Source organism: Centropristis striata, chromosome 12, assembly GCF_030273125.1.
Source record: "Centropristis striata isolate RG_2023a ecotype Rhode Island chromosome 12, C.striata_1.0, whole genome shotgun sequence".
NCBI classification, from domain to species: Eukaryota; Metazoa; Chordata; class Actinopteri; order Perciformes; family Serranidae; genus Centropristis; species Centropristis striata.
Window position 1 is genome coordinate 9,773,474 of NC_081528.1, and position 16,078 is coordinate 9,789,551.

At 39.5% G+C, this 16,078-nt stretch overlaps 1 protein-coding gene across 2 annotated transcripts; it reads left to right on the forward strand.

Annotated features, from left to right (window-relative positions):
• Window positions 1–543: 543 nt before the first annotated feature.
• elp1 (elongator acetyltransferase complex subunit 1) lies at window positions 544–16,029 on the forward strand. 2 transcript variants are annotated; one of them, XM_059345747.1, is made up of 36 exons: window positions 544–671; window positions 1,263–1,475; window positions 1,597–1,749; window positions 2,353–2,434; window positions 2,562–2,642; window positions 2,813–2,898; window positions 2,991–3,181; window positions 4,042–4,165; window positions 4,268–4,361; window positions 5,177–5,407; window positions 5,488–5,658; window positions 5,848–5,929; window positions 6,447–6,602; window positions 7,215–7,321; window positions 7,605–7,708; window positions 7,811–7,864; window positions 7,956–8,061; window positions 8,641–8,756; window positions 8,877–8,950; window positions 9,246–9,324; window positions 9,503–9,582; window positions 9,693–9,830; window positions 9,982–10,067; window positions 11,129–11,277; window positions 11,834–11,957; window positions 12,199–12,296; window positions 13,009–13,210; window positions 13,346–13,407; window positions 13,507–13,569; window positions 13,643–13,703; window positions 14,248–14,361; window positions 14,739–14,838; window positions 14,946–15,073; window positions 15,182–15,333; window positions 15,703–15,781; window positions 15,892–16,029. In XM_059345747.1, the coding sequence occupies exons 2-36, from the start codon at window positions 1,326–1,328 to the stop codon at window positions 15,957–15,959; spliced, it is 3,945 nt and encodes a 1,314-aa protein (XP_059201730.1). In that variant the 5' UTR covers window positions 544–671; window positions 1,263–1,325; the 3' UTR covers window positions 15,960–16,029. The 2 variants fall into 2 exon arrangements, with proteins under 2 accessions (XP_059201730.1, XP_059201731.1); XM_059345748.1 differs by having other exon boundaries at window positions 550–671; window positions 1,310–1,475.
• Window positions 16,030–16,078: the final 49 nt, after the last annotated feature.

The window sequence follows — 16,078 nt, forward strand, 5'->3', positions numbered from 1 at the left end:
AGACTGAAAATAATACACAAAATGACCAAAAAAGGACACAAAATAACTAAAAAAGACACAAAATGAATAAAAAAGACACAAAATGACCAAACTTGTTACGCTAAACACACAAGACACAAATAAAATAGAGTCACACTAGAATAAAAACCAGAGTTGGATGACAGGATCACACACAATCACACGATCACATTTATGTTGGTTTTTCTTTGATTCTTTTTGGTTCAAAATGTTGATCCAGTAAGTCATAATAAAAAAATAAATTAATATTAGGTCATATAGGTGAGGTTGTGCTGAAAAAAAAATACCAACATGGCATTTAAACATTTTTAAGTGATGTATACAGGCAGGATGAAAAGGATTCAGAAATAGACAAAATAGCCCAAGACTCCATAGAGTTGAGTGTATGGAATTTTCCAAAAATCAAAACAGTTTATTCTTTCTTTTCATCAAATCATTTTTCAATTGTCATTTGAAAAAATTTGCTAGATAGCAAGTCTTTATTCCCACAGGATGCATGATTCCTCCACACCGCCAGGAGGCGTCACCGCCACTAACTCCTGCAACTACGTCAGAGGTGAAAGGTCGTGAGCCTGACAGCGCCACATGCATGTTGTTATGTTATTGATGTTGGACAGTTAAAAGGCTGTATTACTTCAAGCTGTTTCTTTTCGGTGAGTTACAGTTTTCTTACGATCTTATTACGTTTTAAAGCTTTCATTTTCCGTTTGGTTAATTTAAGTATTTCAGCTAAATAGCATGCCGCATTTTCCAGTTTAAAACTGAGCTAGCACATCCAGATCCATTGTCGGACTCCCTGTTGCTTAACAGTCATGGAAACACATTTTTCTAACAATCGAGATATTTACACTGTCAAAGTCTTTTTCAAGCCATATTGTTATTGTCGATTTAAGTTACATGTTTGTCTTTCGACGAATGATTATACTGATAGCCTTTAAACATCACTGATGCAAGAACAGGTCACAGGTAAAGTTTTGGTTTTAGGAAAAAAAAATTGACTATGTAACAATTATTCGAAATATGAAATCAAGCCTGGTTTTATCCAAATTTAGTTAAGACATGGAAAATTCTAGGACAGGGTTTTGTCCGATAATGGATCCATGTCATTTAGTGGCTTTGTTAGCAATAAAAGAAAGAGCACATAGCCTGTATAACACACAGTAATAACACTATACGTACAGATCACCCAGATATAATCAGTCAGTGTTTTCAGCATTGAACATGGTTTTGTCTTGCTGTTTCAGGTGTTTTGCAGCCTCTGGCTCCGGACTCAGGCTCTGTGTGTTTTCAGTGTGTCCTGAGGTAACATGCGGAACTTGAAGCTGCTGAAGAGTCTTCGCAGCTCGGAGCTGCAGGGTCCAGGGTCCCCACAGTGTCTATCTGTGCGGGCTGACACCGGCTCGCTGCTGGTCGCTTCCCACTACTCCATCACAGAGTATGACCCACGAACTGGCCAGGTGAGCTGGTGATGATGTGCTGTACAGTTTGTGTTTGGAGATGAGTTCAAATTGGAATTTTATTAAAGAAAAGGTGCAGCATTTCAGTAAGGAATCAACTTCCGTCTGTTGTGTTCGGCAGGTGGTCAGTGAGGCCTCGCTGACAGCTGAGGGGTTCCTCCCGGAGGATGGCACCGGAACAGTGGTTGGACTGCAGGACCTGGCTGAACTGGAGTCGGCATGTTTAGCCACAGTGGGTGGAGACGTCGTCCTCTTCAACTTCAACACCTGCCAGGTTAGCAACACAGAAAAGTTGGAAAGTTTCAACTGTTTTTTGTTGTTGTTGTTTTCTTCAAAGAGCTATTTATAAGGTACGTACGGGTGCTTGAAATCTTTGAAAGTGCTTGAATTTAAATGGTGTATTTTCAAGGTTTAAAAGTGCTTGGATTTTGGATAAAGTGCTTGTAAATGCTTGAAATTCTTACTGTATTTCTCTTGCAACCTACCTATATCCATCTATAGACTATAGATAATCACATGTTTAATGTAAAAAAATAATGAGTAGCCTATCTGAAATGAAGACCGTTCCTCCTAAAAGTGTAAAACCATCGCTGTTGGTATGGTTAAGTGAAATCTCCCCCTTTCAGTATGTAAGTACTCATCTAAAACATGCAACTTACAACAGGTGTAAGATACTGGAAAAGCTTGAAAATGGACCTTGAAAGTCATTGAAAAATGCTTGAAATTGACCACTGTTAAAGTGTACGAACCCTGTATTTAGAAATTAAGAGTTGGCTTTAGTGCGAGGGTTAGATTTACTATTTAGTTTAGGAGTATTTTAAGGGGCAAGGGAATATATTATGTCAGTGAAGGTCCTCACAAGCTGTATGTGCCACAGCTGGAGTGTGTTGGCAGCGTGGACAGCGGTCTGACCTCCATGAGTTGGAGTCCTGATGAAGAGCTTGTGGTTCTCACTACAGGTTAGTATGTTATACACATTTCAAAAACATATTTTTCAAGAAAATGTAAAAAAATAAGGCTAGTTTTTGTCAAAACACTCTGTTGCTATGTAGCAAATGAGTAACTCACTACAATTTCTTCTCACAGGTCAGGAAACGATCATCATGATGACTAAAGAGTTTGAGCCGATCACTGAGGTCGGAATCCATCAGGATGATTTCGGTGAAGGTACGGTGGCTCCAGATGGACTCTGTTTTGAATAGTTGTTCCCGACCTGAAGATCAGGACCCAAAGTGGTCTTGACATCTTCTATGGACTTTAGACGACTTTGTAATATGGATAAATAATAATTACATTTATAGAATTTGTTAATTTACTGAGTATTGTGTGTTTTACAGGGAAGTTCATCACGGTGGGTTGGGGTAAGAAGGAGACTCAGTTCCACGGCTCAGAGGGGAAACAGGCAGCACAGAGGAAGACTCAGGTCAGCATTCAACCACAGAAACATCAATGATCACAAATTGTTTTAAATGAATGAAAAATTATTTTCTCAATGATGTAAACATGCACCAACAGCAGGTGCAGCCAGCTACAGCCTGGGACGACCGCAGGCCACGGGTGACGTGGCGAGGTGATGGTCAGCTGTTTGCCGTCAGTGCCATCTGTCTGCAGACCGGAGCCAGGAAGGTCCGGGTCTGGAACAGAGAGGGGGTCCTGCAGGCCACCAGCGAGCCCGTCAACGGCCTGGAGCAGGCGCTCTGCTGGAAGTAAGAGATTTGGCTCTTTCTCATGTGCAGAACTATATAAAGCAGCGGTTCCCAAATTTCTTTAGCCGCGCACCCCCTTCTATGTCCCAATCGGGTTGACGCACCCCCAATCCCCCACACCTTCAAAAAAAAAAAGAAGGCAATAAGCTTTTTATAGCCATATTAAAGGCGCCATGTTTAATCATGCTCAAATGACCAGAACACACATATAATAAAATAATCACGATCACAACAATGTGGTCTCGCATTTGAATTAATCTGAAACACAGTTTCAACATAATGCAACAAAGTTATGTGCAAGCTTCCACTTTTAAGAGCAAAGAGGAATATGACAGGCTCAGGCTCAGGATCAGAGGCAGAAAGCACATAAGTTGGGAAAAATGATATAATATTTTGAGCCTCATTGAACAAAAATTGCAGCAAATTTAAATGACCGTGGAGGTTACACAACCACGTCATCATAACACGAGTTGGAAAAATGGAAGAAGATAACTTCTTCTGCACTTCATTTTAAGATGAATTTAAGATGCATTTTTAATTTTTGCCTGCATTTATTGCCTGCATTTATTAATGAATTAATATTACAGTTTTTAATTTTACATTTTACAAAGGAAATGTTTATTTACACGTCTTTATTGTGTGGGGGAAAAAAATGTAATTGTGTAATTATCAGACTGACATTACATATTTCATCTTGCGCACCCCTTAGCGGCAGCCCATGCACCCCCAGGGGTGCATGCACCACACTTTGGGAATCCCTGGTATAAAGGATTGCAGTGGATAAATAATAATTTACATTAAGGAATAAAAAAAAATATTGGAGGTGTGAATTTATGTGAAATCGTCTCACGCTGTTTCAGACCATCAGGTAACCTTATAGCGAGCACTCAGCGTCATCCCAACAAACACAGTGTGGTTTTCATGGAGAAGAACGGACTGCTGCACGGAGACTTCACCCTCCCATTCAGCAAAGACCAGGCCAAGGTACTGTCAGATAAACCTGACTTACATACAATTTTAGGAAGCAAGAACTTGTGAATTTTATTTTTTGCAAAAGCATTAGAAAACACTGTCTTTGTGTTTCAGGTGAAGGATTTGCTGTGGAACAGTGACTCCACTGTTCTAGCTGTTTGGTTGGAGGACATGACTGCTGGAGAGGACAAACAAGTCAACACTCACAGTGAGTTCAGTGCCTTCGGGTTGGACCACAACAGTGACATTGTATCAGTTTGTTTGCAATTTTTTTTATTCTTAATGTACATGCTAAAAAGGCAGAGCCTGATTAATAGCTAAATATTACTTTATTCTTGAATGTATTGAAAAAATACATCAATCAAAAATAAGTCAGGGTTCATACGGGTGCTTAAAAATCCTTGAAAATGCTTGAATTTTAATGTTGAATTTCAAGGTTTGAAAAGTGCTTGGATTTTGGATTAAGTGCTTGTAAATGCTTGAAATTCTTACTGTATTTCTCTTGCAATCTGACTATAGATAACTGCATTTTCAATGGAAAAAAATATATAAACTGAATAGCCTATAGCCTATAATCTGAAATGAAGACTGCTCCGCCTGCGTCTCACCTCCACCTTCCTAGTGGATGTGAGGGCTCCTGAAGTAGGCCTATTTGTGGGTCTTTCCTCCTAGTTTGGGTCGTGTATAGTTCCACCTGCTGCCGGTTGATGATTTTTGTGAGCTTACTTTTGCTCCTAGCCCCTAGATTCCCATACCAGTATGTTATATGAGATTAGCAAACTACTTTTAGTTGTTAAAAGTGTAATACCATTGCTGGTGGTATGGTTAAGTGAAATTACCCCTTTTAGTATCGAAGTACTCATCTAAAACATGCCATTTACAACTGTTGAAAGGTGACGGTGAAAAAAAAAATGGACCTTGAAAGTCCTTGAAAAGTGCTTGAATCTGACCACTGAAAGAGTGTATGAACCCTGGTAAGTATAAGAATATCTATAAACAAATCTTTCCGTGCTCCCTGTGCAGTCCAGCTGTGGGCGGTGGGGAACTACCACTGGTATCTAAAGCAGAACCTGGACTTTGGCAGAGACTCTCAGAAGGCTCCCGTGTGTGTCTGCTGGGACCCTGAACGCCCCTTAAGGCTCCACGTGGTGACCCGCAGCTGGACCAGCATCACCTACGACTGGGGCTGGACGACGGAGAGGAGCCCCGGGCTGGACGCCACCGACAACGCCTGCGTGGCTGTGATTGATGGAGGTGAGGACCAACGAGACGAGAGGACGTTAAACTTTGAGATGACTCCCACATGATGTTGATTTTCATCTGAACCCCTGCAGATAAAATCCTGGTGACAAACTTCAGGCAGTGTGTGGTTCCTCCTCCCATGTGTTCATTTGAGCTGCAGCTGAGCTCACCAGTCAACCAGGTGACGTTCCTCTGCCGGCCTCAGAGCACCAATCAGCTGGCAGCGCTGACGTCTGACAGCCAGATCTCAGTGTACAGCCAAGGTGGGTTACATAAAATGTTTTACATAAAAACAGCAATCATCAGAATGAACGTGAGTGATGCTGCACAAGAAGAAGTCTGGGTTTATGCTCACATAAGCATTTCTTCATGTGTTTTAAATTGACATAAACCCTGATGTGTACCTTTTTTTGATCTGGATCTAAATATTACTCATCCACCATTCTGACCAGATTCAGGAGAACAGGCTGATAAAAAATCAGCAGATGGGTTTAGGATGATGTCTCGACCGCTGGCCCTCCAGAAAACCTTCAGGTAACACAATCACCTGTAATGTTGCTGTTTTCTGCTGATACACACTTGGTTGCCACTTCACTGCCAAACTTTAATGATTTAAACAACTTTGGGTAACGCTTTATAATAAGGTCCTTAATAACCATTAATTAACAAGTAATAAGGCATTGTTCTCGCTTTAGGTCCGGTAGTTGCAAAAAGCATAGTTAACTTATAGTTAACTTATAATAGATGAGCAATAAAGTATATTTTAATATCAATAAGCAAACAAAATAAGATTAATAAAGGCATGGCAAAGACATAATGGGTGGGTCATGGGTGTTTGTAATGCCATTATTAACACTTATATAAGCTTATATACACACAATAATGTTAATAAGCATCTTGTAAGGACTTACAAGGGCCTTATTACTTGTTAATTAATGGTTCTTACAAGGACCTTAATATAAAGCGTTACCCAACTTTGTTCTATAATCCAAATGTGCTGAATATAACCTCCTAAAAAGCACAACCTGGTTTTCCTCTGATTCTCCTGCAGGGTGTCGGCTCCCCATGAGCAGCCTCTGGCCCTGTGGCAGCTGCTGTGGCTGGAGGACCAGCTGTTTGTGGGTGTGAGCTCCGGTCTGCTGCCCACCTCCTCCACCCTGCTGATGCTCCACCCTGCTCATGACGCCGATGACACACTCACTGTCAGGTCAGCATTGCTAAGGCTACGTTTACATGATGACGGTCTGAACAGAAGACGCAAAAGTGACGTCACATCTTCACTTTTTATTCCGCATTTAGACGAGCGTTTTCAGGAGGAAATCTGCGTGCATACGGTGACGCAAAAGTGTGTGGAATTCAATTGGGTATGCATGCCAGGCGGCTAGGTGGCGCTGTGATAACACACAACGCCGCTATGTCCGTGGGCATGCGTAGAATCTTCCTTCTTCTGTTATCATTTTTGTTTATTTCCCTGTACTGGCACATGTATGTGACATAAACGCATACGCGACATGAGCAGATCTGAGCAGAGTTTTGCGTCTTGGCAGTGTAGACGGATACGCTACGGCGGAGCGTATTTAACTTTTCCACTCTGGAAGGTGGTTTCTGATTTTTCACCATCACCGTCTAAACGAAAGGCACTTCCGATAAAATATTTTGTAATTTTTACCCGCAAGCGTCCTCGTGTAAACGGGGCCTAAATCTCAAAACCACTAGTGGCAGCAGCTTTATCCTAGTCATTGCATCCAATCCATTGAGGTGAATTAAAATCCACAGCCATGTTGAAAATCAGGACTCAGCACCGTGTTTTATGTTTCAGGTCTGAGACAGAAGTGGACGGTGTTGTGGTCAGTTTGGTTCACTGCTCCCAGACTGGAACTGTGGCACTACAGCTGGAAGATGGACAGATCAGGAAGCTGCGCTGGAGTGAGTCACCACAACTCTTTTTTTTTCTTCTACTGCTCAATCTATGAAAATTGTGGATTAAAATTTTATTATTTTATCATTTAAAAGCTCTCTGTACGGCATGGAGATGGTGCAGAAAGTCTAACTTTCCTTCTTGTTATCTGATTTTTTTTCACGCTTTTTTCCAGTTCTTTTTTCTTGACACACAATATTACTTGCATTCATAACTGAAGAGAACATCATTGTAGAAGCCTGTAAAATGCATCAGTTTATAGAGAAAAAAACATTTTGTATTTCTGTGTAGATCTTCCTGAGCCGTCAGTGGAGGATTGGCGTGACTTCAGTGGATGTATAATAAACTTCCCTGTTCCCTGCGTTCAGACAGCTCTCTGCAGCATCAGTGGGGAGGTAGAGACACATATACTTGTTATTATATGACGAAATATAAGTGAGCTCTTGAATGTAGACCTAATACACATTTTTCTCTTGTCTTTGCCTTTATGTGTTCAGGAATATCTCCTCGGCCTCACGGACAGATCCCACCTGTACGCTGGAGACACAGAGGTACGCTGTCAACTTTACTTCACTTCTCTTAATATTCTCATCAGTCAGGGATAATGGGAAATGTTTTCATTAATGTGTGCTTCTTTCTCAGCTGGCCTCTAACATTTCCTCCTTCGCTGTTTGTAACGACTTCCTCCTCATCACCACAAACTCCCACACATGCCGCTGCCTCCAACTGAGCACGCTCAGTGTCAAAGGTAGGGTAGAGACATTAAATAATTCTGTGACCTGGAAGTGAGTCAGACTAACTAACTTATTTGTTATTAGCTGGGCTCTGACTGCCTGCTTTTATAGGTAATGTGAAGTTCTGTGCTATGTACATTTTAAAGTACAGCTGATTTTAACCCTCTGAAATCTTTGGCTATTATGTCCTTTAAAAAACTGTTAAAAAATCTTTTCCATGCCATGTTGGTATCAGTTTTTTCAGCGTTACCTCACCTATATGTCCTGATAATTAATTTTTAAATTTGACTTACTTGATAAAAATGTTAAACCCAAAAGAAACAAAAGAAAACATGAAATCTGATCTTGAAAAATATATTTCAATACACAGAATTTTAAATGTGGCAAATATGAATACAGGTTGCAAATATTACATATAACAGGTAAAATGAGGATAATTTTTATATGATTATATTTATTGTATGATTTATATGATTTTTATACTAAATATATTTGACATTATCTCCATATATTTTTATGTCTTCACGTCATGAAGAAGTAATGTGCCTGTGATTTCATGGACTCTAGAGGGTTAATGACCTTTGACCCCACAGGGCTGCAGGCGGCTTTGGCCTCAGATGGAGGGGATAATGATGAGACGCTGCGGCGGGTGGAGAGGGGATCCAGGATCGTCACTGTGGTACCACAAGACACCAGAGTCATTCTACAGGTCAGTTTAACACACATAAACAGGTACAAGATCCAGATCCAGATAAACATTTTTATCATCGTGACAAATTCACAGGTACTGTTTGACTTTTGAGATTTATTTTGGTGTTTCTGTGCCCAGATGCCTCGGGGGAACCTGGAGACCGTGCATCATCGAGCGCTGGTGTTGGCTCAGCTCAGGGAGTGGCTGGACAGGTGAGTTTGCTCTTCTTCCATCATATCACCTGCTTGTTTTTTACTAGATATGTTGAGGGTCACTTCAACTTATCTAGTCTTAACGCCTGAATGACTCACGGTCCTCCCAGACCACCAACTGTGATCTTAACTGCATATCTATCTTATTTTTTATTGTAATTCAAACTAAATAGAGCCTTTTTAATATTTAAACCTAATTCTCTTGAAATGTCAAATTAATGTCACAATGTGTAACCTAATGCTTCAAGATGTATCTGAGTATTAAACAGTTTGTTTTTGTTTTTCTGTTTTCCAGTTTGAGGTTCAAAGACTCGTTTGAGTGCATGAGGAAGCTGAGGATCAACCTGAACCTCCTTTATGACCACAACCCAAAGGTACATAAAAGATTTATCATGTAATTTTGTGACATCAAATCTTTTATTCTGTCCACAGCACAAAGTTTATTAATATGTTAATATTTTTCAGAATTTGACTGTTACTGTCGCTGACTTGGATACCTTTTCAATAGCAGCAAGACAGTGTGACAACTGACTCCTCTCCCTCTTCCTGCAGGTTTTCCTGGAGAACATAGAGACTTTCATCACACAACTCGGCTCCATCAGCAACATCAACCTCTTCCTCACCGAGCTCAAGTGAGACTGCCAGTTGTTGTTTTTTGCCAGAGTTTTTCAGTTTCAAGCTGTTCTTAGTAACAGGTATTTTACTCATACATTCTGTTATTTTTCCTTTCTTTGGTATCCAGGGAGGAGGATACGGCCAGCACCATGTACCCCCGCCCTGAGACCGCTCCGGTCCAGACCCAGCCTGTCTCTGTGCAGAAGAAGGTGGATATTGTTTGTGATGCTTTACGGAGCGCCATGGAATCAATGGATCCAAACAAGTCAGTGATACTGAAATGTATTAAGAAACATTTGATTTGATTCTAAAGACATTAAACAGCTCTGCAGTGATTAGGAAGCAAACATGCTGTCTCTTTGTCAGTAGATAGAGCAGGAGTGAGATATAAATCGATGTTGTTATCAAACTTCCAGGTTCTTTCTGTCCATACTGACGACTCATGTGAAGAAGACCGTTCCAGAGCTGGAGACCGCTCTGCAGAAAGTCCATGAGCTTCGAGGTGAGCACACTGCACTGCACACCCAAAGGGAGCCCAGAGCAGTGGTTCCCAACCTTTTTCTTGAGGGACCCACATTTTTACACTTAAAACTACTTTAAACAACAACAACATTGATGTTATGGAGCGGCCAGCCCAATCCCCGGACCTTAATCCAGTTGAGAACTTGTGAGGTGACATCAAAAATGCTTTTCTGAAGCAAAACCAAGAAATGCAAATAATAATAGTAACAGCCGAAAGGTGCCACAAGTTGGTTGACTCCATGCCACACAGATGTGAAGCAGTTATAAAAAAACTATGGTCATACAACTAAATATTAGTTTAGTGATTCACAGGATTGCTAAATATGATTGAAACAAAAAAGTTTGTGCAAAATAGTTTTGAGTTTGTAAAGTCAACGACAGACACTATTTTTTGATCACACCCCTTTCAACTAATTGCCCAATTGCACAGCCTTAAGAGTGTGCATATCACGAATGCTGGGTCTTGTTGGTTTTCTGAGAATCTACTTCACCTACTGGTAACTTGTTTGCCATGTAGCAATAAAAAATAAAAATTATATATATATATATATATATATATATATATATATATATATATACAATATATAATATATATATATATATATATATATATATATATATATATATATACAATATATAATATATATATATAATATAGCAATAAAAAAATATACTAAAAATCTGAATTAATCTGGTTAGTCACATTGGACTGCTATTATTTTGAACACTACTGTATATGCTAAATGTTTTACTTTTGGAAAAAAGCAAGTCATTCAAACTTGCATGAAGCCTTTCCATGTGTTGTGAGCTTGTAGGTTGGCTTTTTTTTTTTTTTTAAATGTAGAGGTTTAGATGTATAAATTTAACCCATTAGATTTATTACACCCCTTAAAATAAAGAGGGCTTTGCGACCCCCAGTGGATCGGGCCGGGCCCCCCTGGTTGGGAATCACTGCACTAGAGGGAAAAGTACCTAATGGAAAAGCGCCTATAGGGAGATGATTATTTTTTCATTGTGTGCTGTGTTTGTGTATTTGTCCAGAGAACCCTCCTGATGCTCCCGGTGCTGTGAGTGCTGAAGAGGCGTTGAAGTACCTCCTCTTCCTCGTCAACGTCAACGACCTGTACGAACACTCCCTGGGAACGTACGACTTTGATCTGGTGCTCATGGTGGCCGAGAAATCCCAGAAGGTGAGGAGGAAACATCTGGGAAACAAACATTGTTTTCATTATTCTGTTTTTACTTGACTTACCAAAGTTATAAAGTGCTTTTCACAACTAATACAACCGGAAAGCCAAATTACCATGACATTATATATCAAACACAATCAGTTATGCTAATGAGTTTATTAAGTAAGCTCTAACTGCTCTTCACATACCACCTGGGGTATTTATGAGCTTAAAGCATTAATATTTTTTAAGAAAACACTTTGTCCTCTTTAATATGCAGATTTATGCACCAAGCGGAGTCAAAATGAAACGGGAGGCTTTCAAGCTGTCAAATATCAAACAGATTTACACATTAATATGTTAATGTACACAGCAAGGTTCTCCAAAAACTTAATTAGACAATCAGCTCTGACAAAAGAAAAACTTCCTGTATTGTATTAGTTTGAAGTTTTTGTTATCTGCCTCTTTACAGCTGTTAGTGGGAGATAATGTTGTCGAGAAGTTTAATCCAGAAAGGAGTGTGTAGATGTAAGAATCAGAGCACCATGACAACATGTTTTGTCCACAATCTCTGCAGGACCCCAAAGAGTACCTTCCCTTCTTAAACATGCTGAAGAGCCTGGAGCCAAACTACCAGCGCTACACCATCGACAAGCACCTGAAGCGCTACAGGAAGGCTCTGCATCACCTCAGCAAGTGTGGTCAGTCAGCTCGGCTCCTTTTACTGCCTTTTACTTTTCCATCAGGAAAACTCATATAATCACAGTTATAAGGAAGTTGTTATCCTGCATACATGATTCATGGATTATTATAGATCTTTTAATCTAAAAAAAAGTGGAATAACAATCTGTAAATGTAAATGTGTTATTGTGTGGACAGACTGTGATTTTCAGCTGAATACAAGTTGTCTGTAACCTGATCTGTGTTTTGCTTTGTCTTCAGGAGAGGAACATTTCTCTGAAGCTCTGCAGCTTGTGAAGGAGCAGAAACTTCACAGTGAAGCTCTGCGGCTGTACCCAGCAGACGGTGTTCACTACAAGGTGCAAACACAAACAAAGCTCAGTTCATTTTTCAAACTGGTTGTCATATTTTTTCAATGTTATACAGTATATTTACTTTTATCTAAAGCCATCCATTTAGGCTTCATCAACTTGTGATGGGTAATTGTTATAAATTCTTAGCATTTTAAACAAACTTAAGACTTATCTTTTTGGCTTTTACCTGAATCATTTTAAAAGATTTTTCTGCTCATGCATCTTAGTGTTATAACACCTTCTCTTTTATTTATTTATTTGCTACTATTTATTAGTCTATATATATATATATATATATATATATATATATATATCATGCTCTATTTCTTAATTATTTATTTATTGTTTTATCTTTTTTAATCTAGCTTTTTATTTATTTATTTTTAACTTTCTATTGTTATTATTTACATACTAACTTTTTTAATCTTCTTTTTTTAAATCTTCCTTTATTTTATTTTATCTTACCTTAATATTTTTTATCTAATTCATTTCTAACCTGCCTCCAGTGTTTCCTCACTGGAGGGTGTTTGCTTGTTTCTATGTTTCGTTATTTTTTATTATTATTACTTTCTCCTTTTTTATGTAAAGCACTTTGTGTTACATCTCTCTTGTGTGAAAAGTGCTATACAAATCAAGTCTGTTGATTGAGTTTTAAAGTAGTTATTTTGCTTACTTTTTATAAGATTATCTATCTTGACCAGTAATTCTTGGCCTCTAGGCTCTGAGCTGTGTGTATGCCGAGCACCTGATGGAGCAGCAACAGGCGGAGCAGGCCGGCCTGTTGCTATGGCGATGTGGAGAGCCAGCCAGCGCCCTGCAGGCGTTCGCCAGCAGCTCCAGTTGGAGAAACGCCATCTGTGTGGCGCAGCAGATCCCACTACCACCTGACCAGTTAGCTCTGCTGGCCAGGGACCTGGCAGGTAACTATAATATATATATATATATATATATAACATCAGGTAGAGACAAAAATGCAGGTTGATGGTCAGACAGGCAGCGAGTTTGCAGGGTGTCATTTTATGTGAAGCCTAAAAGAGTTTTTTCTTCCTTTATAGAGAAGCTGACTGAACAGCGACGGTTCTCAGAAGCTGCTCTGCTGTTGGACCAATATGCCAAAGTAAGATCCTCTGCAGCAAGAAGCTGCTCGACAAAAAAAGCTTCGAATGAAGCTGCTTGAAATATTCTAAATATCCTCCTTTCTGTCTTTGTCCAACAGGACTGTGAGGAGGCCATCTTGGCTCTGATCACTGGTTCAGTCTGGGAAGAGGCGCTCCGACTGGTCAGTCATTTTTGTACTTTTCATTTATTTATTTTTTGACTTTACCATGACATATTTCCTTTGTCTCCTTCAGATTTATATGCACAACAGACAGGACATCACTGAAACCAACCTGAAACCTGCTCTGTTGGAAGGTGAGGGTCATTCAGCCATGTGACTACTGCTTCTCATGATAACTACCCAGCTGTTCTTCTAATGCATGGGTCTCAATCTCGCGGCCCCCTCGTGACGATATTTTGTGGCCCACCTTGATATGAAAGTTTAATATCAGTGCGGCCCGTGAGTTATATATGAATGGCACTTTACCGTTTTGTGTGTGGAACATCCCTTTAATTCATTTTTTTTGGGTAATTTTTTGTCTTTTTTTGGTAAATTTGTGTCTTTTTAAAAAAATATAATTTTGTGTCTTTTTTTGGTAATTTTGTGTCTTTTTGTTGGTAATTTTGTGTATTTTTTAAATAATTTTGTGTGTTTTTTAAAGCGATTTTGTGTATTTTTGGGGAATTTTGTGTCTTTTAAGTAATTTAGTGTTTTTTCAGTCATTTTGAGTCTTTCTCCAGCGGCCCCCAGGTAATTTGAGTTTGAGACCCCTGCTCTAATGTATAATGCTTAACAGATCAGGAATAAAACAAGGGGTTGATTAGAAAGGTGAAAAATAAACCTTTTGTCTTTTGTCAGCTTTCAGCACACAGACTGCGTTCCTGGAGGCCCAGGTAGCAACGTTCACACGGCACAGGACCCGGCTGGCTGTGGTCCGAGAGCAGAAAGAGAAGGCCAGACTGGACATGCTGGGTGAGAACAAGTCAGAGTTGACAGGACATACGGTGTCTGACCTAACTTGTTTTATCTGAAGATCCATTATCATCATACCAAAATTTAGTTTTTTATACTGTCAAATGTTCACCTCCTGTCTGTCAGCCTAAAAGGTTATAAATAGGTTAATCTCAGTAATAAAGGAGAAAAAGGTCAAGTTATTCATAAAAATTTCTCAGAGCATTTTCTAGTCATATTATCACCACATGACATTATAAACTGCGAGTTCAAGAGTGAAGACAAAAGATGGGAATTAAGTAATGAATTCAGCATAAGACATAATTCCTGTTATTATTCGGCAGTTGAAATCAGAATAAAAACCTAACATTGAGGTAACCCTGTGTCTTCTTCACCAGATGAGGATGGTCCTGACTGTCCTGACGCTGAGCTTTACTCTGAAGCCAGCAGTGTGATGACCGGCTCCAAATACTCCCAGAGTAACTCCCGCATCTCCTCGTAAGACCAACACATAAACACTGTTGTCAGATTCCATCAATTTCCACATTGTTAAGTATTAAGTTATTCCATTTTGGTAACTAGCTCAATATTTATTCTGCCTGTAGGAGATCATCAAAGAACCGTCGGAAAGCAGAGAGAAAGAAGTTGAGTCTGAAGGAAGGAAGCCCGATGGAGGACAAAGCGCTGATGTACGCTCTGGGAGAGATCCTCACCACTGTGGACAAGATGAGAGGTGCAGACACACTAATCCTTTATTTACATGTTACATTTTTAATAATGTTGAGCTTATCCATGTTTGATTTGGCAGTTTAAGTAAGATTAACTTGTTCTGTTCCCACAGAGGAAGTACACGGCCTGCTGAAGGCCCTGGTGCTGTTCCAGTTCGACAAACAGGCAGAGAAGCTGCAGCTGGCCTACGACGAGGCTCTGCAGATGATGGAGGCTGCGGTTCCTGAGGTGTGGCCTGAAGGCCTGCAGAACAGCCAAGCGCCGGTAAATATATTCACAATAAAGTGAAAGTTTTAACTTAGTTTAATCTTACTTCAGCTCTGTTGTTATTATTAGTTTAACACTGAAATATTTGTTTGGACACACAGTGAAAGAGTACAATAAGAGTCAAGTTTTCAAAAAGACAATAGAGACATTATCGTATATGCTGGATTCAACTTTTTCCATTAACTAATGTCAAATAAGATTGTACAGATTTATAAAAAAAATAAATGCATTGCAAATCAATTGGAGGTATGAGTGTGTGCTTGTGAGCAAAAAGACTGTGTATTAATATTATTTTTGTTTTTTAAATATTCTTAGTACTTTTTTGTATTTTTTCTGTAACCGTGTAACCTCATTCTTGCGTTCCAGCTCACTGGGCCAAACTCGACTGCAAACAGCATCATGGCTTCTTTCCAACAGCAGCAGAGACCTGTAGCCTCACAACAAGGTTTGTATCGATGTGAAGCCATATGGGAGCACACACTGAGGATGTTTGGTGTAAAGGCTGTGGACCTTCTTTATTTTAACACTGTTACTTATTATTTGTTTTCTTTGTAGCTGCTGAAGTCATGACGGCACCAAAGATGAGAAACGGCATCAAGTGGAAGCTCGCTGTTCTTATGTAAACTTTTTTTTTTTTTTTACTGTATAGTCAAATGATAATTATGTAATAAATAAAGATTCAGAGAATGTCTCCTCTTATTAAATGTGTGAGTTCAGAGTTCAATTTAACAACATAATAGCA